General features: G+C 37.5%; 1 protein-coding gene and 1 long non-coding RNA gene across 2 annotated transcripts in view; both read left to right on the top strand.

The window, feature by feature from the left end:
* The window catches only part of LOC127838430 (cleavage and polyadenylation specificity factor subunit 3-like), a 38,890-nt gene extending 12,106 nt beyond the window's left edge, over positions 1–26,784 (top strand). The window contains exons 8-16 of the mRNA XM_052366209.1: positions 672–822; positions 2,710–2,885; positions 3,150–3,308; positions 10,758–10,904; positions 16,268–16,420; positions 16,831–16,939; positions 18,552–18,836; positions 21,293–21,456; positions 26,223–26,784. Of these exons, the coding sequence (XP_052222169.1) occupies positions 672–822; positions 2,710–2,885; positions 3,150–3,308; positions 10,758–10,904; positions 16,268–16,420; positions 16,831–16,939; positions 18,552–18,836; positions 21,293–21,456; positions 26,223–26,363 (1,485 nt within the window). The 3' untranslated portion in view covers positions 26,364–26,784. The remainder of the gene's footprint in view (positions 1–671; positions 823–2,709; positions 2,886–3,149; positions 3,309–10,757; positions 10,905–16,267; positions 16,421–16,830; positions 16,940–18,551; positions 18,837–21,292; positions 21,457–26,222) is intronic.
* LOC127838461 (uncharacterized) lies at positions 11,368–12,025 on the top strand. The gene is made up of 2 exons (XR_008029823.1): positions 11,368–11,548; positions 11,706–12,025. It is a non-coding gene; the product is annotated as an uncharacterized LOC127838461 (long non-coding RNA).
* Positions 26,785–27,212: the final 428 nt, after the last annotated feature.

Below are 27,212 nucleotides of genomic sequence, written 5' to 3'. Positions count from 1 at the left end.
GTCAGTGTTAAAGTGATATATGACTTAAATTGTAAAAAGGGATATACGACTGTCAGTGTTAAAGGGATATATGACTTACATTGTAAAAGGAATGTATGACTTTCAGTTTTAAAGGGATATATAACTGTCAGTTTTAAAGGGATATACAACTTACATTCTAAAAGGGATATTCGACTGTCAGTGTTAAAGGGATATAAGACTTAAATTGTTAACGGGATATACGACTGTCAGTGTTAAAGGGATATACGACTTACATTGTAAAAGGGATGTATGACTTTCAGTTTAAAAGGGATATATAACTGTCAGTTTTAAAGGGATATACAACCTACATTTCAAAAGGGATATACGACTGTCAGTTTTAAAGGGATATACAACTTACATTTTAAAAGGGATATACGACTGTCAGTTTTAAAGGGATATACAACTTACATTTTTAAAGGGATATACGACTGTCAGTGTTAAAGGGATATACCACTTACATTTTTAAAGGGATATATAACTGTAAGTGTTAAAGGGATATATGACTCAGTCTTAAAGGGATATATACGGCTGTCAGTGTTAAAGGGATATGCAACTGTCAGTGTTAAAGGGATATGCGACTGTCAGTGTTAAAGGGATATACTACAGTCAGTGTTAAAGGGATATGCCACTGACACCGGATGTTTTTGCAGGAGTCCACATATGGCACCCACATCCATGAGGACAGGGAGGACAGAGAGGCCAGGTTCACGGGGCTTGTACACGACATTGTCACACGAGGGGGGCGCTGCTTGATACCGGTCTTTGCATTGGGCAGAGCACAGGAACTACTCTTGATTTTGGGTAAGTCTTCACTTGCCAGGATTATTGTTAACTTTATTTTGCACGCAAACAACACAGCAGGAATGGGTGTGTACTTAATTAAGGTTGCCTTTGCCCGGATTTCAGATTTGTTTATTCTTGTAAACTGATAGAGGTTTCAAATTGTATTTTACTTTTCTTGCTAAAATTTGGTCTAGCATACCTTAATTATAATATGAGGTATCAAGTCCAGAGGTGAGAAATTTCCTTAGAAGCATAGAAATGTGTCTATTTGTTAATGCCGAGGTCCATTTTAGAGACTGATATTAATTTCAGGAGAACAGTTTTACTTTGGGTGAGGTAAAGGCGAATGTGTTAGATCTGTATAAAATCAGTTCAATTGCAAATGGCTTGAAACTTGTTGCATTAATTTCTTGAGACAAGCGAATTATTTTGTCAAACTGAATTCTTCGGGAATTTCAATATGCAAGCTTCTTCATCAACAACTAATTGTGGAAGAAGCAGTCTGCATTCTTATAACTATGTATAAATATGCTAAATTGAAGTTTAAAATTTCAATATAATTTGTCTTTATTTAAGAGCAGTTGCTGGTAGCTTAAATGTTATTAAGCTTCTATAGATACAGTGACTTTCATTCTCATATAGCAACCCATACAAAAGACGTCAGACAAATTGGATAAAATTTGCTGACGTCCGATAATATTTCCGAAACTGTCGGACCTTGTGTCCAACAAAAAACAACAATATCTAAAACTTTGATTGAGAATGAACATGAAACTATGAATATGTAAAAAATTGGGACTGGTTGATGTTTATTTTACTTCAATATATAAGTTAACTTTAAAATAAAACTTATTTTACCAACCAGTCGAACTGTCTATCTTTGCTGGTGAAAAAAACAAACTCCAAGGATTCTTAGAACCAGTCAACTATTGCACCTTGTTTCATGACGTAGTTGTCACAACAAAGTTGAAATTGAATTTTACTAGTTTAAAAAAAAAATATATGAAATATGAAATAGCAAAAAAAGTCGTAATATAAAAGGAATATTAATGCGAAATAAATGCTTATTACTTTCGCACATATATGGCTGGTTAATAATCAGCATTAATTATTTAAACACAATTTATAAAGGGTTTGAAACGGCGTAAAATTCCTGTTTCGGCACAGATGTCCCCATCTTGATTGTCTCGTGATTACCCCTTTTGAGAGAACTTATGTTTTATTTAGCCCTTTAAAATTACTCATAATGTAAAAAAGTCACAAAGCTTTCTTCACTTTTAACTGAAATGTTTACCATATGTTTTTATGGAACGAAGTTCAATTAAGTTGTTATTTTATTGTATTCAGAATTGCTAAGCATTGTGATTGTGATAATAAGAAAAAAAAATCCACAAAAGGTATTTTCTACTGTTTGTTGAAGTAGAAGGAGGTCCAGCAAAATCTGGTGAGGTCCAGTAAATTTTTTTAAGTTATCGGACCTCATGTCTGGTAAGATTTGTTTGTCTTTCCCTTGGGTTGTTTATAGTACTAAGAAGAGCAATTGACAAGCAAATTTTTATGTTGACTTAGAAATTCCGTTTTTTGAAAAGTGCGTATTCTCAAGCTTGCAAGTGTAGACTTAATTGGTATTAAGATTTAATTGTTGGGAGCCAGTTCTGAAAACTTAAATACACCTGCACTCATTAAAGAGAGAAAAAACATTTTTTTTTTTAAGGGGGGAGGGGTCAGCTTTCATGCGTAACAGTAATAGTTATTGAAGGTGGGGTTTTATAGTATGAAATCATCCAGTTGTTCAAAACTGTAAACATTGGTCAAGCTATTAAAATCAAGGTAAACTTTCACAAATGAACATAAAGCTAACAAGATCTACATATTTTTGCCTTAACCCTGTGTGGTTTGTTACAGATGAGTACTGGTCAAACCACCCCGAGCTCCATGATGTGCCCATCTACTACGCCTCCTCACTTGCCAAGAAGTGCATGAGTGTCTACCAGACCTACGTCAATGCAATGAATGACAAAATAAAAAAACAGATCTCCATCAGCAATCCCTTTGTCTTCAAACATATCTCAAATCTAAAGGTCAGGCAGAACAGTATTAAGTGACATTTAATAAATTATGTGTCTCTGTTTGATTGAGGCCAATAATGGTACCCCAGAAACAGTAAAGATGGTCTTGTTGAATCACTAAGACTGTCTTTCCATCCATCCTCCTACCCGCTCACAAGCCTGTCTGTACAATATTAAGATGACCATGTTCATATGTTAAACAAATTAAAATATGCGCCCTTTTCAACTGTGGTATGTAGAGAGTGATGCCTAACTAGAGCTGTGTGTTTGGTACAGAGTATGGAGCACTTTGAGGACATTGGGCCGTCTGTGGTGCTAGCCTCGCCAGGCATGATGCAGAGCGGTCTGTCAAGGGAGCTCTTTGAGAGCTGGTGCACCGACAAGCGCAATGGGGTCATCATTGCTGGCTACTGTGTGGAGGGTACCCTTGCAAAGGTATATACAAATCACCTTCATAACTGTCTTACCAACCATTGCAAAGGTGTGAACACATCACCTTCATAACTGTCTTACCAACCATTGCAAAGGTATGCACAAATCACCTTCATTACTGTTTTACCAACCCTTGCAAAGGTGTGCACAAATCACCTTCATTACTGTCTTACCAACCCTTGCAAAGGTATGCACAAATCACCTTCATTACTGTTTTACCAACCCTTGCAAAGGTGTGCACAAATCACCTTCATAACTGTCTTACCAACCATTGCAAAGGTATGCACAAATCACCTTCTATACTGTCTTAACAACCCTTGCAAAGGTATGCACAAATCACCTTCATTACTGTTTTACCAACCCTTGCAAAGGTATGCACAAATAACCTACATTACTGTCGTACCAACCCTTGCTAAGGTATGCACAAATCACGTTCATTACTGTTTTACCAACCCTTGCAAAGGTATGCACAAATCACCTTCATTACTGTTTTACCAACTCTTGCAAAGGTATGCACAAATCACCTTCATTACTGTTTTACCAACCCTTGCAAAGGTATGCACAAATCACCTTCATTACTGTTTTACCAACCCTTGCAAAGGTATGCACAAATCACCTTCATTACTGTTTTACCAACCCTTGCAAAGGTATGCACAAATCACCTTCATCATTACTGTCTTACCAACCCTTGCAAAGGTATGCACAAATCACCTTCATTACTGTTTTACCAATCCTTGCAAAGGTATGCACAAATCACCTTCATTACTGTTTTACCAACCCTTGCAAAGGTATGCACAAATCACCTTCATTACTGTTTTACCAACCCTTGCAAATGTGTGCACAAATCACCTCCATAACTGTCTTACAAACCCTTGCAAAGGTATGCACAAATCATCTAAATTACTGTCTTACCAAGCCTTGCAAAGGTATACATAAATCATCTTTATTACTTTCTTAACAACCCTTTCAAAGGTATACACAAATCACATTCATTTCTGTCTTAACAACCCTTGAAAAGGTATGCACAAATCACCTCCATAGACTTCTTACCAACCCTTGTAAAGGTATTCACAAATCACCTTCCATTCTGTCATACCAACCCTTGCAAAAGGATATATTATTATGCATAAATCATCTTAATTACTTTCATTCCAACCCTTGCAAACGTATGCACAAATCACCTTCATTACTGTTTTACCAACCCTTGCAAAGGTGTGCACAAATCACCTTCATAACTGTCTTACCAACCCTTGCAAAGGTATGCACAAATCACCTTCATTACTGTCATACCAACCCTTGCAAAGGTATACACAAATCACCTTCATTACTGTCATACCAACCCTTGCAAAGGTATACACAAATCACCTTCATTACTGTCATACCAACCCTTGCAAAGGTATGCACAAATCACCATTACTGTCATACCAACCCTTGCAAGGTATACACAAATCACCTTCATTACTGTCATACCAACCCTTGCAAAGGTATGCACAAATCACCTTAATTACTTTCATACCAACCCTCGCAAAGGTATGCACAAATCACCTTCATTACTTTTTATGCCCCCTTTCGAAGAAAAGGGGGTATATAGTTTTCGCACTGTCCGTCTGTCAGCCTGTCTATATGTTTGTCTGTCACATTTTTCTTGTCTGCTCTCTAATTCAAATAGTTTTCATCCAATCTTTACGAAACTTGGTCAGAAATTGTATCTAGACAATATCTAGGTCAAGTTCGAATATGGGTCATGCCGGGTCAAAAACTAGGTCACGGGGTCGAAAAAACAAATCCAAGGGAAGTAATAAGCTTCAAATGGACATAATTTTCTTCCTTCCAAATTATATATTTTTGTTAAATAAATCAAAGCGGCGTAGTAGGCGGATTTGTGTTTCTGACAAACACATCCTGGTAAAAGGTCAAGGTCATCCTACAAGGTCTAAGATCAAAAATACAAATCTAAGGGAAGTAATAAGCATGTGTATCTCATGGAGCTGCACATTTTGAGTGGTGAATCTACAGTCACGGTAGTGGCTTTTAATGATTTGCTACTAAAAATAGAGATTTGTTAGAGACAATTATTTTCAAGGGAAGTTATTTATATAATTATAAATCTCAGATTATATATTTCCTTACCAAGCATTTAAGTTCTTTTTACAGTTACTGTACAGATTTTTTATTTTGATTATTTATAACTCAAATGATTGATTTATCAAAGTTTTTTTTTAATGATATAATTATCATTTCTTTCCTTTTCTAATTTGTGAATGGTAGGGTTCATTACATACCTGTGGACTTATGTCCGTAGATACATGATGAACTCTGTCTATGATCTCTTTGATAAACCACAGGCCTTGGTTGTCAGTGATGTCTGTCTTGGTCATTTTTTACTGTCTACAGACCCCCCCCCCCCCTGGTTGGATTGGACAAAATCCAAGGGAAGTAATAAGCTTTAAAGGGAGATGATTTCTATACCTGCCAAATGATAAATAGAAATTTTATTTCAAAGCGGCGCAGTAGGGGGCATTGTGTTTCTGACGAACACATCTCTTGTTTACCAACCCTTGCCAAGGTATGCACAAATTTCCTTCATAACTGTCTTACCAATATTCACTTCTTGTCTTACCAATATACACAATTTTTCTAATTAATCAAGACATCGTACTCCTACGTTTTGTTTTCCCAATAAACATACTTTTGTCTTATCTATGTAATACCTTGTCTTACAAAGGTAACTCACATTCTCTTACCAAGATAAAAACACTGTTTAAATAATATACAAACCTTGCCTTACCAATATACATACCTTGTCATATCTTATAACAATCCTTTTCTTAACAATATACACAACTCTTCCATTATCAATAAGCACAACATTCACGACATTCCTTATCAATATACTTACCTTTTCTTACCAATAAACATACCTTATCAAATCAATATACAATATTACCTTGCCTTACCAATATGCTTATTATTAGCTTGGTTGTTTTCAGAGAAAACCCGAGGTATTGTCATAGCCAGCTCGTCATCCACTGTCCACTGGCGTCGTGCTTAAACCTTAACATTGGTTCTAAAATCAAAGTGATTCCACCTACAACTTTGAAACTTCATATATAGCTGCACTTTGACGAGTTCTACACGCCACACCCATTTTTGGGTCACTAGGTCAGAGAAAAAAATAATTATAACTGCACCCGCAGCCAAGCGTTGGCACCCACTATGCGGTGCTCTTGTATCATCTTAAGATACTCACCCTGTCTTATCAGTATACACAACTTGCCTTAACAATATGCATTTTTTTATGTAAAAGCAGACATCTTGCCTCACCTTGATTACCAAGATAGAAACCTTGCCTTACCAAGATGCACACCTCTTTCCTTCCAATGTACACATCTTGTCAATACACATACCTTTTCTTACCAATATAAAACACCTCTTTCATCAGGATACATACTTTGTTTTACAAATAAAATCACCTTTTCTAACCAATATCAGGGCCGTACCCAGAAAATATTGACTGGGGGGGCCCAAAGGGGGAGGGTGTGGGAGGAGTTGCCCCTCCCGAATCGATTTTTTTATTAGGCACTGTTCAAAGTGATTTTAAATGCGAATAAAAACCTTATTTTGTGCTATAAATTTATGGTATATAACAAGCAAATCAGCACCTTTCTTTAGTCTAAAGCTTTAACCATTGGTGTGAAATTCACGAGTGTAGGACATTAGCCCTCTCGGATATTAGCCCCTAGGACAATAGCCCCTAGGAACACAGCCACTTATGACATTAGCCCCCTAGAACATTTGCCCCTTAGGACAAAAGCCCCTACCTATTTTTAAATTCTTTTTTTAGGCATTTTATTTTATCTTTTTTTAAATAAAATGCAATTAAAAGGTAGAAAATGATATACATATCAAGATGACATTATAAGATGTTTAGTAATAAACAGAGCTCTTAGTATAGGTACTGTGAAACCATTTATTTTCGACAGCACAAAATTTCGTCATTTTTATAAAAATGACGATTTCGTCAGCACTTAAATTCGCCGATTTCTGATTTTGAATTTAAAAAAAATGCGTCAGTCAATATCCGATTTGTGTGTAATACATATTCGCGATCAATCGCAGTTGCGAAAAATCGTGGTACGAATGCGGGAACACACTTGAGAATCACTGCAGGAGGTGGGGCCTGTTTGTCACATGCCAATTAACTAGTCTTTTGTTATCAAGGGACAGTAATGGACCCTCTTAATGTATGCCATTCACACGTTCATTGTTATGATTAGCGGACAAGTGGGATCGAATAACCGTTAACGAGTGTTTGTAACAACGAAGCCAATTGCCAATTAGTCTTATTCTATTATTAAGATTTCAAATTAAATGCTTTTTTATTCTGATATCAAAATTAAAATTATAAACTCTATGTGTGTGTTTGTTCTTAAAAAGTAAACTACCGGTATATAAATCAATATTGTCAAGAATTTAAAAATAATAAAATTGATACATATAAAATAGTAATAAGTGTGGTTAAACGCAAACAATCAAACAACAAACAGCAATTAAAATATTCTTTATTAATTTGTGATAAATACGCAAGTTGATCACACATCGTCATCTTTTCATTTGGTTTATTGTCTTTCATCGGCATTCGCTGCGTGATGGCTAATATGCAACACCCCTGAAAAACACAATGCACCTAATGGGTAATAAAATTATAAACAATTAGCGCTAATTCATTACCATTCTACATAAACGAAGTCAACGCATTCGATACAGCTGTACTGCACATGCGTTTTAAAGAAGTGTAACGTGTCAGTTAAGTACCTTGTGTAATCTACATCCCTTTGTGTCAAAACCGGATTAATCTTGATTACGAAACAGCAGTGAATGTGTGCATGGATTATGTTGGAATTTAATGCCTCATGTCTACGGTAAAGTTTTAAAATATTGTTCAACTTAGTGTTTGTTTTTGTTCAAACATAGAGCATGATTGTTCGTTAGGATCTTAAATTCGCCGATCTGTCGACTGACGAAATTTATGAAAATTAATGCCTGACGATTAATAATGGTTTCACAGTATATTGTAATATGTAACAGTTATGAAATTATCAATTAAATCTACTTACACATGTTTTATTAACTCCAGATACTTGCTAACAATCCATTGTTTGCCACAATTCAGTAATTCCAATCCAAAAATACGCTCCATGTTTGTTTACTATGACGCTGTCAGCCAGCTGTGTAGGAATACGACCTACATTTTCAATTGCACAATATAATTTGTTATTCCTAACTATTGTTCTCCAAAATTAATGGCTTTCACTTGTATTATTAATCTAAGGATGCGTTTGTGTATTGCATTTTGGTAAAGTTATGTTCCAGTTGCAAATGCTTTGGAACTATTTCGTTAGGCGTAGAAAGCCTATTCATCATTTAGTTTCATGTTTCCATTGTATTATTAAAATGTTTAACAGAATTTAAATGCAGAACATTTCTGCCTCATATTATGTATTAATGTTATGTGTTTTAATACAAATTGCTTTTTATAATGTAACAACTCATATTATTGACTTACTTTGTTGATTTAGGATTCCGAAATGCTGTTTAGGAAAATGGCTCTTTGTAAACTTGTTTTATTGGTTAAGGAATTCCTAAGTGCACGTTGATTGGTTGGGACGCCTAAGTTTCGGAATCCTAAAGCATCTTCACTATAAATAGCGCGCAGCATCACGGATTCTTCACCTCGGTCAATGACTCAAAATCCACGTCATTTAAAAGTCGGAAACCTACCAGCTTAAGCTAAAGCCATCATAATGGTAGGGAATAGTTCTGTAAAATCTTAAGTATTCTTTTAAGTTATTTAAAATAGTAATCAAGTAACAGTGATGCTGCGCACCTTCATCATACTTATAGTTATTTATTCGTAAACCAAACTTCTTAAGACGCGTTCTACGATTTGAATGAATAGATTTGTTAAACCTTAACTCGGTCGTTTGTTCTATCCTGACAACTTAGAAGTGTCTAAGTATTACAATATAAAACCATGTTTTACTTTAAATATGCAATTTTCATTGTATCTTGTAGTTAAAAAAGAAACAAAAATATGAACACCTTTCAAAGTAAAAAATAATTCATAGTTAATTGGGCCCCATTCCTAATCTCAAAACGTATATATCTTTCCTATATATAATGAGGGCTAATGTCCGAGAGGGCTTATGTCAGTACTACGAAATTCACACACATGTTTAAAGCTTTAGATTTCAGAAATGTATGATGTTTTATGAAGAAGGAAAAGCAACCTTTGAAACTAAAAAAACCTTTATTAAGAAATGTAACATGAAGTATGACTCTAGAGGAGGTTTGATTTCAAAGAGAAAATACTATTATGGTTATATGTCAGTAACTAACATATAACCTACTAGTATTTCCTCTTTGAAACCAAACCTCCTCTAAAGTTTCAAAGTCAATTAATAATAAAATGTTTATCATCTAAAACACAGTTTTCACAGAAATGTATCATAAAGTATGACTAGAGGAGATTTGAATTCAAAGAGAAAATACTAAAATCGTTCAGACCTACGACCTTTGGTATCAGTTCCGTCCATTTGCTGTTTCTCTTTCCTTCGCCAATTACGTGTTACACAAACCATCTATGGATGAAGCATTGAGCGCAACGGGTAATTGACAGATTGGGGATGTGTGTACAAGGTGATAGGAAAACATAGCCTAGGGGCTTATCTCCACTGGCGAGTAAATTAGCGCTAACCCCCTTGTGTATCAGGGGCAATAAAACACATCTGCGCATCTGTATTGGGGGGAAGTGTACTGTGGGCCCTTTCATGTGAGAAAAATTTGCATTAGGCCCATTATTAAAAAATCATAACTTGACAGCTAGCTGGGGGGGCCCGGGCCCCTGGGCCCAGTTCCTGGGTACGGGCCTGAATATACAAACCTCTTCGTGCCAATATACACACATTGTCTCACCAATATACTTTCCATGTCTGATCAAGTTACATACATTGTCTTGTCTCTTGTCTTGTGTATGTTTTCTTTGTTTTAACAAGAATCATATCTTGTCTTACCAAAATACGTACTATTTCTTATCAATATAATTACTTGTCTTACCGATATACATGTACATATATTATATCACCAATAAACGCACCTTTTAGTACCAATACGCTCTTTGTAGTTCAAATATACATACTTTAGTACGTATCAATATACATTCTTTGTAGTGCCAGTATACAGACCTTGTACTACCAATATACACAATATTGTCTTGCCAAGTTACACACCTTGTCTTATCTAGATTAACACCTTGTCTTAAAGTTGTACATTGAATTGTGCCTCTGACTTGTGTTAAACAGATTTTGTCTTGCCAAGTTACACACTTGTCTTATCAAGATTCACACCTTGTCTAAAAGTTTCACATTTGTTACTCTTGCATGTGTTAAACAGACAATCCTGTCAGAGCCTGAGGATATTCTGACAATGGCAGGTCAGAAGTTGCCCCTCAAGTGCTCTGTGGACTACATCTCCTTCTCTGCCCACACAGACTACAAGCAGACCAGTGGCTTCCTCCGCACCTTGAAACCCACACACACGGTAAACACTACATAAACAGTTGATAGACTGCTGACTGCAATGTGAACAAGTTATATCATAACATTAAAGGATAATGATTTAATGATATATTTAATGTGGTTTTGATTCCCTATTGGCAAGATATATGTGAGCAGGTTAAATTGTCATATTTAAAATAAGAAACTCTCTTTGAAAAGTTTTCCTGTCCAAAATATTGATTAAAAAAGATTTTCCAATATATGATACTTAGCAAAGATATAAGATAATGACATTCTGTTAAAACATAATTTACCAACCCTATACATTCCATTATAATCCAGAAAAATTATCATTTGCAATAGAAAAAGAAAATTCTGGCCAAGGTAACGATATATGTGAATATGATTTTTAATGAACACAAACATTGGCTTTTTATACCCCCACAAACGAAGTTTAGGGGGGTATATAGGAGTGAACTTGTCGGTCGGTCGGTCGGTTGGTCGGTCGGTCTGTCTGTCGTTCCGTATTAAGTGTCCGCTCTCTAATTCAAGTAGTTTTCATCCGATCTTCACCAAACTTGGTCAGAAGTTGTATCTACATGATGTCTAGGCCAAGTTTGAACATGGGCCTTGCCAGGTCAAAAACTAGGTCACGGGGTCACTTAGTGCGTTTTAAACATTCAGCATGTTGTCCGCTCTCTAATTCAAGTAGTTTTAATCCGATCTTCACCAAACTTGGTCAGAAGTTGTATCTAGATGATCTCAATGCCAAGTTCAAACATGGGACTTGCCGGGTCAAAAACTAGGTCACGGGGTCACTTAGTGCATTTTAAACATTCAGCAGGTTGTCCGCTCTCTAATTCAAGTAGTTTTCATCCGATCTTCACCAAACTTGGTCAGAAGTTGTATCTAGATGATCTTAAGGCCAAGTTCGAACATGGGCCTTGCCGGGTCAAAAACTAGGTCATGGCGTCACTTAGTGCGTTTTTTAACATTCAGCATGGTGTCCTCTCTCTTATTAACTTATCTATTTTTTGAAAAAAAATTATGAGCTATTGTCATCACCTTGGCGTCGGCGTCTGCGTCGGCGTCCGGTTAAGTTTTGCGTTTAGGTCCACTTTTCTCAGAAAGTATCAATGCTATTGCATTCAAACTTGGTACACTTACTTACTATCATGAGGGGACTGGGCAGGCAAATTTAGATAACTCTGGCGTGCATTTTGACAGAATTATGTGCCCTTTTTATACTTAATAAATTGAAAATTTTGGTTAAGTTTTGTGTTTAGGTCCATTTTATTCCTTAAGTATCAAAGCTATTGCTTTCATACTTGCAACACTTACTAACTATCATAAGGGGACTGTGCAGGCAAAGTAATGTAACTCTGACTGGTATTTTGACAGAATTATGTGCCCTTTTTATACTTGGAAAATTGAAAATTTGGTTAAGTTTTGTGTTTAGGTCCACTTTATTCCTACAGTATCAAAGCTATTGCTTTCATACTTGCAACACTTATTAACTATCATAAGGGGACTGTGCAGGCAAAGTTTTGTAACTCTGACTGGCATTTGGACGGAATTATGGGCCCTTTATACTTAGAAAATTGAAAATTTTGTTAAGTTTTGTGTTTTGGTCCACTTTACCCCTAAACTATCATAGATATTGCTTTCATACTTGGAACACTCGCAAACTATCATAAGGGTACAGTAAAAGGACAAGTTGCATAACTCTGGTTGTCATTTTTACGGAATTAAGGCCCTTTTTTGACTTAGTAACTTTGAATATATGGTTAAATTTTGTGTTTCGATCCACTTTACTTCTAAAGTATCAAGGTTATTGCTTTCAAACTTCAAATACTTTCATGCTATCATGAGGTTACTGTACCTGGCAAGTTGAATTTTACCTTGACCTTTGAATGACCTTGACTCTTAAGGTCAAATTATTAAATTTTGCTAAAAAACTTCTTTATTATGCCCCCCTTCGAAGAAGAGGGGGTATATTGCTTTGCTCATGTCGGTCGGTCTGTTGGTCGGTCTGTCGGTTCGTCCACCAGGTGGTTGTCAGACGATAACTCAAGAACGCTTGGGCCTAGGATCATGAAACTTCATAGGTACATTGATCATGACTCGCAGAAGACCCCTATTGATTTTGAGGTCACTAGGTCAAAGGTCAAGGTCACGGTGACTCGAAATAGTAAAATGGTTTTTGAATGATAACTCAAGAACGCATACGCCTAGGATCATGAAACTTCATGGGTAGATTGATCATGACTCGCAGATGACCCCCTATTGATTTTGAGGTCACTAGGTCAAAGTTCAAGGTCACAGTGACACGAAATAGTAAAATGGTTTCCGGATGATAACTCAAGAATGCATACGCCTAGGATCATGAAACTTTATGGGTAGATTGATCATGACTCGCAGATGACCCCTATTGATTTTGAGGTCACTAGGTCAAAGGTCAAGGTCACGGTGACCCGAAATAGTAAAATGGTTTTCAGATGATAACTCAAGAACGCATATGCCTAGGATCATGAAACTTCACAGTAAGATTGATCATGACTCGCAGATGACCCCTATTGATTTTGAGGTCACAAGGTCAAAGGTCAAGGTCACGGTGACCCGAAATAGTAAAATGATTTTCAGATGATAACTCAAGAACGCCTTTGCCTAGGATCATGACACTTCATAGGTACATTGATCGTGACTCGCAGATGACCCCTATTGATTTTTAGGTCAAAGGTCAAGGTCACAGTGACAAAAAACGTATTCACACAATGGCTGCCACTACAACGCACAGCCCATATGGGGGGCATGCATGTTTTACAAACAGCCCTTGTTTATGATTAGATTTGATTGATACTTTGAAAAAACTACTCTTACCTGACATAACACAAAAGACTCCACCCAAACCATCCCCCGTGCCCTCCCCCCCCCCCCCCCCCCCCCCCCCCCGAATCCCCCCCCTATTTTTTTTGTTTTTGTTTTTTGTTTTTTTAAGATCATCTCACAAATGACCACCACACCCTCACACTATACTATACCCCTCCACCCCACCCCACTCCCCCAAATTGTTTTTTTTTAACGGTTAAAAAACACAAATATTTTTTTTTTTTTATTTTATGTTTGAAATACCGTCCAACCATGGCATCCAAGAATACCCCCCCACCCCACCCCACCCCCCCCCCTCCCGAATTTTTTTTTTTTTTTGCCTTTTTTTTCGCATTTTTGGAAGATAATGTAATAAATGTCCACGCCCCCACACAATACTACCCTCTTCACTCCACCCCTCCCTCCTTTGTGATTGAAAATGAGAGTCCCTTCACCTTTAAAAAGAAAATAGATGAGCGGTCTGCACCCGCAAGGCGGTGCTCTTGTTCAAGTAGTTTTCATCCGATCTTAACCAAACCTGGTCAGAAGTTTTATCTAGATGATCTGAAGGCCAAGTTTGAACATTGGCCATGCAAGATTAAAAACTAGGTCACAGGGTCACTCAGTACGTTTTACACATTGAGCATGGTGTCCACTCTCTATTTCAAGTAAATTAAATCCGATCTTCACCATACTTTGTCAGAAGTTGTAACTAGCTGATGTGTAGGTCAAGTTCGAACATGGGCCATGCCGGGTCAAAAACTAGGTCACGGGGTCACTTAGTGTGTTTTAAATCTCACCATGTTGTCCGCTCTCTAATTCAAGTAGTTTTTATCCAATCTTCACCAAAATTGGTCAGAAGTTGTATCTTGATAATGTCTAGGGTCAGTTTGAATATGGGTCATGCCGGGTCAAAAACTAGGTCACGAGGTATCTTAGTGCGTTTAAAACCACACCATGTTGTCCGCTCTCTAATTCAAGTAGTTTTCATCCAATCCTCACCAAACTTGGTCACAAGTTTTATCTAAATGATCTCTAGGACAAGTTTGAACATGGGCCATTCCGGGCCTAAAACTAGGTCACGGGGTCACTTAGTGCATTTTTATGTCCCCCACTATAGTAGTGGGGGACATATTGTTTTTGCCCTGTCTGTTGGTTGGTTGGTTGGTCTGTACGTTGGTCTGTTTGCGCCAACTTTAACATTTTGCAATAACTTTTGCTATATTGAATATAGCAACTTGATATTTGGCATGCATGTGTATCTTATGGAGCTGCACATTTTGAGTGGTGAAAGGTCAAGGTCATCCTTCAAGGTCAGAGGTCAAATATATTTGGCCCAAATCGCTTATTTTATGAATACTTTTGCAATATTGAAGATAGCAACTTGATATTTGGCATGCATGTGTATCTCATGGAGCTGCACATTTTGAGTGGTGAAAGGTCAAGGTCATCCTTCAAGGTCAGAGGTCAAATATATGTGGCCCAAATCGCTTTTTTTATGAATACTTTTGCAATATTGAAAATAGCAACTTGATATATGGCATGCATGTGTATCTCATGGAGCTGCACATTTTGAGTTGTGAAAGGTCAAGGTCAAGGTCATCCTTCAAGGTCAAATATGTGGGTCAAAATTGCTCATGTAATGTCACTTCTGCAATATTGAAGCTAGCAATTTTATATTTGAAATGCATGTGTATCTCATTGAGCTGCACATTTTGAGTGGTAAAGGGTCAAGATCAAGGTCATCCTTCAAGGTCAAACGTCATATAGGGGGACATTGTGTTTCACAAACGCATCTTGTTTAACATTCAGCATGGTGTCCGCTCTCTAATTCAAGTATTTTACATCCGATCTTCACCAAACTTGGTCAGAAGTTTTATGGAGATGATCTTAAGGCCAAGTTAGAACATGGGCCTTTCTGGGTCAAAAACTAGGTCAAGGGTCACTTAGTGCGTTTTGAAAATTGAGCATGGTGTCTGCTGTTTTTTGTGAAGACGACATGCAAAATATTATGTGTCAATGTAGCATGTGGGGGAATTCGTCACGTCTGTGACAAAGCTCAAGTTTGGTATTATATGTATACAATTTATTATGAGGCATGTGCAAATAAATCAAAGCATTGGGTTTTTATCCTATTTATTGAAACAGACCTATCAAAAAATGAACTTAAATTTAGGTTCATGCAACATTTACAAATTATTTTTTGAAAATTGCACATAAGTGAACAGAAATTTCTTAAATAATAAATATTTGTCTTTCTTTAAATTGCAATAAGAATTATTGTATCTATTGCAATTACAAAAAATGATAGTGGCTTAAAATGTTGTTTGTATCTTTATATTTTAGTTCCATTTTGCAAAATAGCGAGTGTCAATTAAGAGCCATGTATTATGAGCTGGACATCATTAAAATGTCATGAGAACAGTTTATATAATTGAAGCAAATATCAAATATGAAAAGGATTTATTAGTCTGGCAATTTTAAACCTTTCTATTTAAGCTTGATTGCGTTAAAAGCATATGGCCTATGTGTTTTAAGGTGCTGGTGCATGGTGAGCAGAATGAGATGTCTCGTCTGAAGGCTGCCCTGCTGAGGGAGTATGAGGACGACACAGAGTACCAGATGCAGGTGCACAATCCACGCAACACTGTCGCGGTCGAGTTCCACTTCCGGGGAGAGAAAATGGCAAAAGTACAACACTCGCTAGTCCTCCAACAATCAGTTTTGTATTATGGGGATATTTTATATACATTTAATATTATGACTATGAATGATAGTTTTATTGAGCAGTTTATCTTATTGTTAGTAGGTGTAACTTCAGTTTTTATGTTATTTTTCAACCAGAAAACTAGAGCCGTTTTCATGGAGGTTTGAATTTAGCAATTGCTTTCTAGAAAGTTTTAATATTAATTAGAGCATCATAAGCTTTTTATGTTCGAATAAATCACAGTTTGTTCAGGTTTTATGCTGTTTGCTGCCTATCATTACCTTAGGAATGACCATTAAACCTTTGAAACTTGAATCTAATAAGAAAGGCATAAAATAAAATATAATTTTCAAACTTTTATCAGAACACTACACATATGTTCTCTTGTGACCAGGTGGTGGGGTCCCTGGCTGCAAAGAAGCCTGTAGAGGGTGACAGGATCTCTGGAATTCTGGTGAAGCGTAACTTCAATTACCATATCATGGACCCAACTGACCTTGCCAGTAAGCTTACTTATAGCTTTTCTAACAAAAATTACTTTATAATGCAAAATCCTAAATTAATGTGTTCATACATATTCAAATATGTTGACTCAATACAAAACTTTCGCGTAATTGATCTCCTATTATTATTGTTTATTGGAATCACCCAGTCATTCACTTTGTGGCTAGCTTGGTGTCATAAACTAGTCCGTCAGATTTGTGTGTATCAGCATAAAACTTCATAGATATGTTGTTTATATTATTTTAGGTGCTAGATGTATTTTTATGCGTAGCAAAATATGTGTTTTAAAGCGTTGCATATAATTTGCAGAGTTGTGTGGCCTGGAATATTTTTTTTATACTTACATGATTGTACATGTTTCCGTGTGTAATGAAATTGTTTCCTTTGCATCATTATGAATTTGTACTGTTATTTTATTTAATGATGAAGTTTAAGGCATTTTTAACCGGGTTTTCCGAAGGAAAAAACTGGTTATTAGATTGACGAATGTCGGCGGGCGGGCGGAACAAGCTTGTCCGGGCCATAACTATGTCGTTCATTGTGAGATTTTATCATCATTTTGCATGTTTGTTCACCATCATTGGACGGTGTGTTGTGCAAAAGAATTACGTCAATATCTTCAAGGTCACAATTTGAGTTGAAAACCTGGTTTTGTGACAATTTTGTCCCTTGTTTTCCTTCAAATCGCTATATTCTTATCAGAGCTATGTGCCTTTGAACTTTTGGGGATGTCGTCCCCTTGCAGAAAGTACTAGCCTACTTGGTAAATAAGATTATGTGACTTAGGTAGCATGTAAAAGCCTCCCAGACATGTGTTTTTATGCCCCCAGAACATAGGTTCTGGGGGCATATTAAAATCTCACCGTCCGTCAATCAGTTAGTTAGTTAGTCCGTCCGAATTAGTTTCCGCTCAATAAGTCAAGCAATTGTCATCTGATCTTCACCAAACTTCATGAATATTTGTTAGGCAATAACATCTAGGTCAAGTTCGATAATCGGCCATATTGACCCAGACACTCCTGAGTTATGGCCCTTGAATCATCGTTAAATTGGGTTTTTTCTCGTTTCCGCTCAATAACTCGAGCAAATGTCATATGATCTTCACCAAACTTCATGAAAATGTGTAAGGTCATAACATCTGGGTCAAGTTTGATAATCAGCCAAATTGACTGAGAAACTCGTGAGTTACGGCCCTTGAATCATCAAAAAATTGAGTTTTTTCTTTTTTTCCGCTCAATAACTCAAGCAATTGTCATCGCATCTTCACCAAACTTCATAAAATTGTGTAAGGCAACAAATTCTAGGCTAAGTTAGATAATCAGCCAAATTGACCCAGGCTTTTCTGAGTTACGGCCCTTGTATCATCAAAAAATTGCGTTTCCGCTTGAAAAATGCTCATAACTTCTATGTCACTTCAGATGTAACCTTTATATTTGGTATGCATGTGTATATAGACAAGGCCTTTCCATAGGCACACAAATTTTGACCTCGACCTTTAACTTAGAGTCCACGTTTAGGTTTCAAAATCTGCGTTTAGGTTTTGAAAAAGCGTTTTTTGGGGGCATATGTCTTCCGATGGAGACAGCTCTTGTTGGTTATGTTGTGTTTTAGACTACACAGAGCTGGCTATGAGCACAGTTACCCAGAGGCTAAGTGTGCGGTACACGGGCCCTGTGAGCCTGCTGCAGTACTACCTCACCCAGCTGTCTGGGGATCTGGAGAGCCAGCCTGCGCAGAGAGACCGCACTGTGCTACGAGTATTTAAGTCTGTGAACGTGATTGTGGAGCACAAGCTGGTCATCATTGAGTGGGTCTCAAACCCGGTCACAGACATGTATGCAGACTCTGTGGTGACCGTTGTTCTTCAGGCCGAAAATGATCCACTCAGACAAAAAGGTACAATACACAGTATAGGAATTAAGCCTATACATAAAAAACCTATTTATTATGCTCCCCTTCAAAGAAACCGGGGTATATTGTTTTACCGGATGTCTGTTGGTCGGTCTGTCGGTAGACCAGTTCATTTCCAATCAATAACTCATCAATGCTTTAACCAATTGGCTTGATACTTTACATGTGCATTGGCCTTGGACAGTAGATGCCACCTATCGAAATTTGGGTCACAAGGTCTAAGGTCAATTTCACTGTAACAATAAATTTGAATATCGTTTTCAATCAATAACTTGTCAACAAATTGACCAATTGGCTTGATACTTCCCATGTGCATTGGCCTTGGATAGTAGATGACCCCTATTGAAATTGGGGTAACTAGGTAAAAGGTCAAGGTCACAATAAGTGTAAAAATAGCCTCATATCAATAACTCGAAAGGATTGACCGAGTGTTTTGATACTTCACATGTGCATTGACCTTGGACATTAGATGACCACTATTGAAATTGGGGTCACTAGTTCAAAGCCCTGTTTTTGGTGGCATATGTTTACAACCGCAAGATCACTTGAGCGGTATGAAAGATTGGATAATGTGCGCAGCTCCAAAGACAAAGGGTCCAGTAAAAAGCACCAGATAACTGCCAGAGCTTGACATAACAACCAGAGCATGGCATTCACAATTGTTACTCAACAGGTCATATGAATTGCACGACATACCAACCAGAGCATGACATTCACATCTGTCCCTCAACAGTTCATATAAATAGCACGACATAACAATAAGAGCATGGCATTCAACAGTTCATATAAATAGCACTCCATAACAACCAGAGCATGGCATTCACAACTGTCACTCAACAGTTTATATAAATAGAACGACATAACAACCAGAGCATGGCATTCACAACTGTCACTCAACAGTTCATATAAATAGCACGACATAACAACCAGAGCATGGCATTCAACAGTTCATATAAATAGCACGACATAACAACCAGAGCATGGCATTCAACAGTTCATATAAATGGCACGACATAACAACCAGAGCATGGCATTCACAACTGTCACTCAACAGTTTATATAAATAGCACGACATAACAACCAGAGCATGGCATTCACAACTGTCACTCAACAGTTCAATTAAATAGCACGACATAACAACCAGAGCATGGCATTCAACAGCTCATATAAATAGCACGACATAACAGCAAGAGCATGGCATTCACAATTGCCACTCAACTGGTCATATAAATACACATGTAGCATCAGATAAACACCAAAGCATGGCATTTACAACTGTCACTTAACTGGTCATATAAATAGCATCAAATAAACACCAAAGCATGGCATTCACAAATTTCACTCAACACTTCATATAAATTGCACGACATAACAACCAGACCATTCACAACTGTAACTCGAAAGCTCATATAAATAGCACAACATAACAGCAAGAGCATGGCATTCACAATTTCCACTCAACTGGTCATATAGATAGCATCAGATAAACACCAAAGCATAGCATTCACAACTTTCACTCAACGGTTCATATAAATTGCACTACATATCAGCCACATCAATACATTCACAACTGTCGCTCAACAGCTCATATAAATAGCATTAGATAAACACCAAAGCATGGCATTCACAACTGTCACCCAACAGTTCATATAAATAGCACGACAAAACAACCAGAGCATGGCATTCACCACTGTCACTCAACAGTTCATATAAATAGCAAGATATAACAACCAGAGCATGGCATTCAATAGTTCATATAAAAAGCACAACATAACAACCAGAGCTTGGCATTCACAACTGTCACCCAACAGTTCATATAAATAGCACGACAAAACAACAAGAGCATGGCATTCACAACTGTCACCCAACAGTTCATATAAATAGCACGACAAAACAACAAGAGCATGGCATTCACAACTGTCACCCAACAGTTCATATAAATAGCACAACAAAACAACCAGAGCATGGCATTCACAACTGTCGCTATATAAAAAGCACAACATAACAACCAGAGCATTGCATTCACCACTGTCACTCAACAGTTAATATAAATAGCACGACATAACAACCAGAGCATGGCATTCAACAGTTCATATAAAAAGCACAACATAACAACCAGAGCATGGCATTCACAACTGTCACTCAACAGTTCATATAAATAGCATGACAAAACAACCAGAGCATTGCATTCACAACTGTTGCTCAACAGTTCATATAAATAGCATCAGATAACAACCAGAGCATGACATTCACAATTTTCACTCAACTGGTTATAAAAACATCAGATAACAACCAGAGCAGGCTGTGAAGGTTGACCATCAGGAAGTTTGTGTGTATGCAATATTTTGTTTGTGTCAGGGGGCCCTCTGCCTATGGTGGGCAATCGCGATCTGCCTGTAAAGTCAGGAATTCCGTATGTATACCATATTGTGTTGTTTAAGGGGTCCCCCAGGCAGTCAAGGTGGACAAGAGCCACATCCAAGAGTGCCTGCTGGAGATGCTGGCAGACATGTTTGGCAAGGAGTGCATTGGCAAGATGATCCGGGGCAACAACATCTCAATCACCATTGATGAGAAGGTTGCTCTAGTCAACGTGGAGAATCTTGTATGTACACAGCATGCACTGAATAATGCACATTCATTTGTCAGAATGAAATGTTGTGGGGGTTCAAAATTGGTTTGGCTTTATTTCGTGTTGAAAATACCCTGCTAATAACAAAGGAAAAATGGGTAAAGGTATTTATCACATTACTTCTGGCCACTTTATTCCAGTTTCACTTTGTTAAATAAAAATTATGTGTGATGTCCAATAAGCTCAAGTAAATTATGTATGCAGATTTGCTTATAATTTTATTAAGCTGTACTGCTGTTCTGTGCTAAAACTTTGTTCTGTGTGCAGTGTTCACTGAGACAAAACACTGGTTTAAGTGTAAATGACATTAACATGTACCACTGTTGTATGTATGTGTTGCGTACACTGCTCTATGTATGTGTTGTGTACACTGCTCTATGTATGTGTTTTTTACTCTGTTCTATGTATGTATTGTTGTCCCGTACCGGTGAAACCGGAGAGGACTTATGGTTTGCGCTCTGTCTGTCTGTCTGTCTGTCAGTCTGTCGATCACATTTCTGTATCCTGTGATAACTTTAAAAGATCTTCATATTTTTTCATGAAACTTAAAACATGGATAGATGGCAATATGGAGATTATGCACGTCATTATACCCCCACAAACAAAGTTTAGGGGGTATATAGGAGTGAACTTGTCTGTCGGTCGGTCTATCTGTCGGTCCGTATTAAGTGTCCGCTCTCTTATTCAAGTAGTTTCCATCAGATCTTCACCAAACTTGGTCAGAAGTTGTATCTACGTTATGTCTAGGCCAAGTTTGAACATGGGCCTTGCCGGGTCAAAAACTAGGTCACGGGTCACTTAGTGCGTTTTAACATTCAGCATGTGGTCCGCTCTCTAATTCAAGTAGTTTTCATCCGATCTTCACCAAACTTGGTCAGAAGTTGTATCTAGATGATCTTAAGGCCAAGTTCGAACATGGGCCTTGCCGGGTCAAATACTAGGTCACGGGGTCACTTTGCGTTTTTTAGCTCATCTATTTTTTGGAAAAAAAATATGAGCTATTGTCATCACCTTGGCGCCAGCGTTGGCCTCTGGTTAAGTTTTGCGTTTAGGTCCACTTTTCTCAGAAAGTATCAATGCTATTGCATTCAAACTTGGTACACTTACTAACTATCATGAGGGGACTGGGCAGGCAAAGTTAGGTAACTCTGACGTGCATTTTGACAGAATTATGTGCCCTTTTTATACTTAGAAAATTGAAAATTTTGGTTAAGTTTTGTGTTTAGGTCCATTTCATTCCTTAAGTATCAAAGCTATTGCTTTCATACTTGCAACACTTACTAACTATCATAAGGGGACTGTGCAGGCAAAGTTATGTAACTCTGACTGGCATTTTGACAGAATTATGTGCCCTTTTTATACTTAGAAAATAAATTGAAAATTTGGTTAAGTTTTGTGTTTAGGTCGTCTTTATTCCTACAGTATCAAAGCTATTGCTTTCATACTTGCAACACTTATTAACTATCATAAGGGGACTGTAAAGGCAAAGTTATGTAACTCTGACTGGCATTTGGACGGAATTATGGGCCCTTTATACTAAGAAAATTGAAAATTTGGTTAAGTTTTGTGTTTTGGTCCACTTTACCCCTAAAGTATCATCGATATTGCTTTCATACTTGGAACACTCGCAAACTATTATAAGGGGACAGTAAAAAGACAAGTTGCATAACCCTGGTTGTCATTTTTACGGAATTATGGCCCTTTTTTGACTTAGTAACTTTGAATATATGGTTAAATTTTGTGTTCGATCCACTTTACTTGTAAAGTATCAAGGCTATTGCTTTCAAACTTCAAATACTTTCATGCTATCATGAGGTTACTGTACCTGGCAAGTTGAATTTTACCTTGACCTTTGAATGACCTTGATTCTCAAGGTAAAATTATTAAATTTTGCTAAAATTGCCATAACTTCTTTATTTATTTTTAAACGGTTAAAAAACAAAAATATTTATTTTTATTATTTTATTGTTGAAATACCGTCCAACCATCACACCCAAGAATCCCCTCCCCCCCCCCCCCCCACCCCCCCCCCTAATTTTTTTTTCTTTTAAGATCATCTCACAAATGACCACCACACCCTCACACTATTATACCCCCCCCCCCCCCCCCCCCCCCCGAAAAATTTCGCATTTTTAGAAGATAATGTAATAAATGTCCACACCGCCACAATATACACCCCTCTTCACTCCACCTCTCCCTCCTTCGTGATTTAAATTGAGAGTCCCTTCACCTTTAAAAAGAAAATAGATGAGCGGTCTGCACCCGCAAAGCGGTGCTTTTGTTAACATTCAGCATGGTGTCCTCTCTCTTATTCAAGTAGTTTTCATCCGATCTTCACCAAACTTGGTCAGAAGTTTTATCTAGATGATCTGAAGGCCAAGTTCGAACATGGGCCATGCTAGATCAAAAACTAGGTCACAGGGTAACTTAGTACATTTTACACATTGAGCATGGTGTCCGCTCTCTATTATAAGTAGTTTAAATCCGATCTTCACCACACTTGGTCAGAAGTTGTAACTAGATGATGTGTAGGTCAAGTTCGAACATGGGCCATGCCGGTCAAAAACTAGGTCACAGGGTCACTTAGTGTGTTTTAAACCTCACAATGTTGTCCGCTCTCTAATTCAAGAAGTTTTTATCCAATCTTCACCAAAATTGGTCAGAAGTTGTATCTTGATCATGTCTAGGGCATGTTTGAATATGGGTCATGCCGGGTCAAAAACAAGGTCATGGGGTCACTTAGTGCGTTTTAAACATCACAATGTTGTCCTCTAATTCAAGTAGTTTTCAACCAATCTTCACCAAACTTGGCCAGATGTTGTATCTAGATGATGTCTAGGTCAAGTGTGAATATGGGTCATGCCGGGTCAAAAACTAGGTCACGGGGTATCTTAGTGCGTTTTAAACCTCACCATGTTGTCCGTTCTCTTATTCAAGTAGTTTTCATCCAATCCTCACCAAACTTGGTCACAAGTTGTATCTAAATGATCTCTAGGACAAGTTTGAACATGGGCCATTCCGGGCCTAAAACTAGGTCACGGGGTCACTTAGTGCGTTTTTTAACATTCAGCATGATGTCCGCTCTCTAATTCAAGTAGTTTACATCCGATCTTCACCAAACTTGGTCAGAAGTTTTATGGAGACGATCTTAAGGCCAAGTTAGAACATGGGCCTTTCTTGGTCAAAAACTAGGTCAAGGGGTCACTTAGTGCGTTTTAAAAATTGAGCATGGTGTCTGCTGTTTTTTGTGGAGACGACATGCAAAATATTATGTGTCAATGCGGCATGTGGGGGTATTCGTCACGTCTTTGACAAAGCTCTAGTTTCATTTTGTTCCTACATCAATAATTCTGGTTGGTATGGCAACAAATATAAAAAATAAAAATTCTGACAATGGTGGAGTTTCACCAGTAGGGGACCATATTGCTTGGCAATCTCTTGTTATACCCCCATTACCATTGGTGATGGGGGCTATATAGGAGTCAATTTGTCGGTCGTTCTGTCGGTCGGTCTGTCCCAAAATTTCATCTGATCTTCACCAAACTTGGTCACAAGTTGTATCTACATGATGTGTAGGTCAAGTTTGATTATGGGCCATGCCTGGTCAAAAACTAGGTCAAGGGGTCACTTAGTGCGTTTTAAAACGAAAGTTTTTCCAGACCATAACTATGTCATTTATCGTAAGATTTTAAAATGACTTGGTACATTTGTTCACCATCATAGGACGGTGTGTCATGCGAAAGAAGTACGTCAATATCTCCAAGGTCAAGGTCATATTGGAGTTCAAAGGTCAAAATGCTTGTCCGGACCATAACTATGTCATTTATCGTTAGTTTTTAAAATGACTGGGTACATTTGTTCACCATCATGGGACGGTGTGTCGCGCAAAAGAATTACGTCGATATCACCAAGGTCAAGGTCACACTTTGAGTTCAAAGGTCAAAAATGGCCATAAATGAGCTTGTCCAGGCCATAACTATGTCGTTTATTGTGAGATTGTAAAATCATTTGGCACATTTGTTCATCATCATTGGACGGTGTGTCGCGCGAAAGAATTACGTCGATATCTCCAAGGTCAAGGTCACACTTTGAGTTCAAAAGTAAAAAATGGCCATAAATGAGCTTGTCCGTCCATAACTATGTCATTCATTGTGAGATTTAAAAATGACTCCGACATTTATTTTGTTCACAGTCATTGGACGGCGTGGCATGCGAAAGAATTCAAGAGTTCAAAGGTCAAAATGGCCATAAATGATAATGGCATAATAATTCTTAAAAATTGCCATAAATTAGCTTCTCTTTTTTGTGAAGACAGCATGCAAAATATTCTGTGTCAATGCAGCATGTGGGGGTATATGTCACGTCTGTGACAAAGCTCTAGTTTACTCTGTTCTATGTATGTGCTGTTGTACCCTACCTGTTTCACCGGAGTAGACTTATGGTTTGTGCCCTGTGTGTCCGTCAGTCTGTGAATCTGTCACGCTTTTCTGGATCCTGTGATAACTTTAAAAGTTCTTAATATTTGTTCATGAAACTTGAAACATGGATAGATGGCAATATGGACATTATGCACGTCATTTCATTTTGTGCCTACGTCAAAAATTCTGGTTGCTATGGCAACAAATAAAAAAAATAATCTGACAATGGTGGAGCCGGTAGGGGACATATATTGCTTGGCAATAGTCTTGTGTACACTGCTCTATGTATGTGTTGATTACTCTGTTCTATATATGTTGTAGGAAGTAAAGTGTGATGACCCTGACCTGCAGGGAGTCATACAGACAGCCGTGACCAAGCTGTACCAGGCTATTGCCCCAGTTAAGCCTGCCCTAGATCTGCAGACCCCCTCCAGTGGACATGAAAAAAAGGTCCCAGTGTAGTGCAGGCTTAACACACAACCTATAGCTGCTCATAGTACACACGGTGTGATACTTGACTGGCTGCCAATCTACTTAATGTGTGTCAACAAGAGTAATTAATATGCTCACTTACACAATTACATTGGCAACTGAAATGTGCTGATATGTCACAGGAAGAGTGCAGATCAGATATGCATTGTATAAACCCCCAAATACTGTTCTGCAAGTTGTGTACTCTTGACATGGTAACATCAGCAACATGTTAGCTATGCAAGCAGCCATCTCCACAGAAGACTAGGCGCATGCCAAGGGCTGTGAACTGTGTCATATACCAACTGTGTCACAGCATTGTCACATACATATAGTGTATAAGAAACATCCCATTATTACTTAATGTTTGCTGTAAACTTCATATTTAATAAATTTGATGCCTATAATAGTCCATTCTTTTGTGTTTTTGACTCTTTTGAATGGAAAATGAAAATGAACAAACTACAAGATCAATACATGTGTATTCTACATATAAACATATTGCCTTGATTAAATGAAATGTTGATTGCTAATATATATCCATTAGAGCTCAAGTACATAGTATCTGCAGATTTGTTTTAGCAAGGTGAGAAATAAACAAAGATCTGCTGCGCCTTACATCATTAAAAAAATGGTTTCAGTAATTCTAGATTGTTTACAATAAGTTGTGATTTTGTGTTTTATTTTACTATATATATACTTTATATGTACTGTTTCTTAATTGTTTATTATGAGAATGCCATGGATAATCTCAACTGAAACCTTGAATATTCTAGTGTGTTGCTAAATGTACATGTATCAAATACGTAACCTACAACTTGATCAGCAGGTATTGGATAG

This window comes from Dreissena polymorpha, chromosome 1 (genome assembly GCF_020536995.1).
Source record: "Dreissena polymorpha isolate Duluth1 chromosome 1, UMN_Dpol_1.0, whole genome shotgun sequence".
Taxonomy (NCBI): domain Eukaryota; kingdom Metazoa; phylum Mollusca; class Bivalvia; order Myida; family Dreissenidae; genus Dreissena; species Dreissena polymorpha.
Note: the sequence above shows the minus strand (reverse complement) of the source record. Positions and strands in the feature narration are given on the sequence as shown.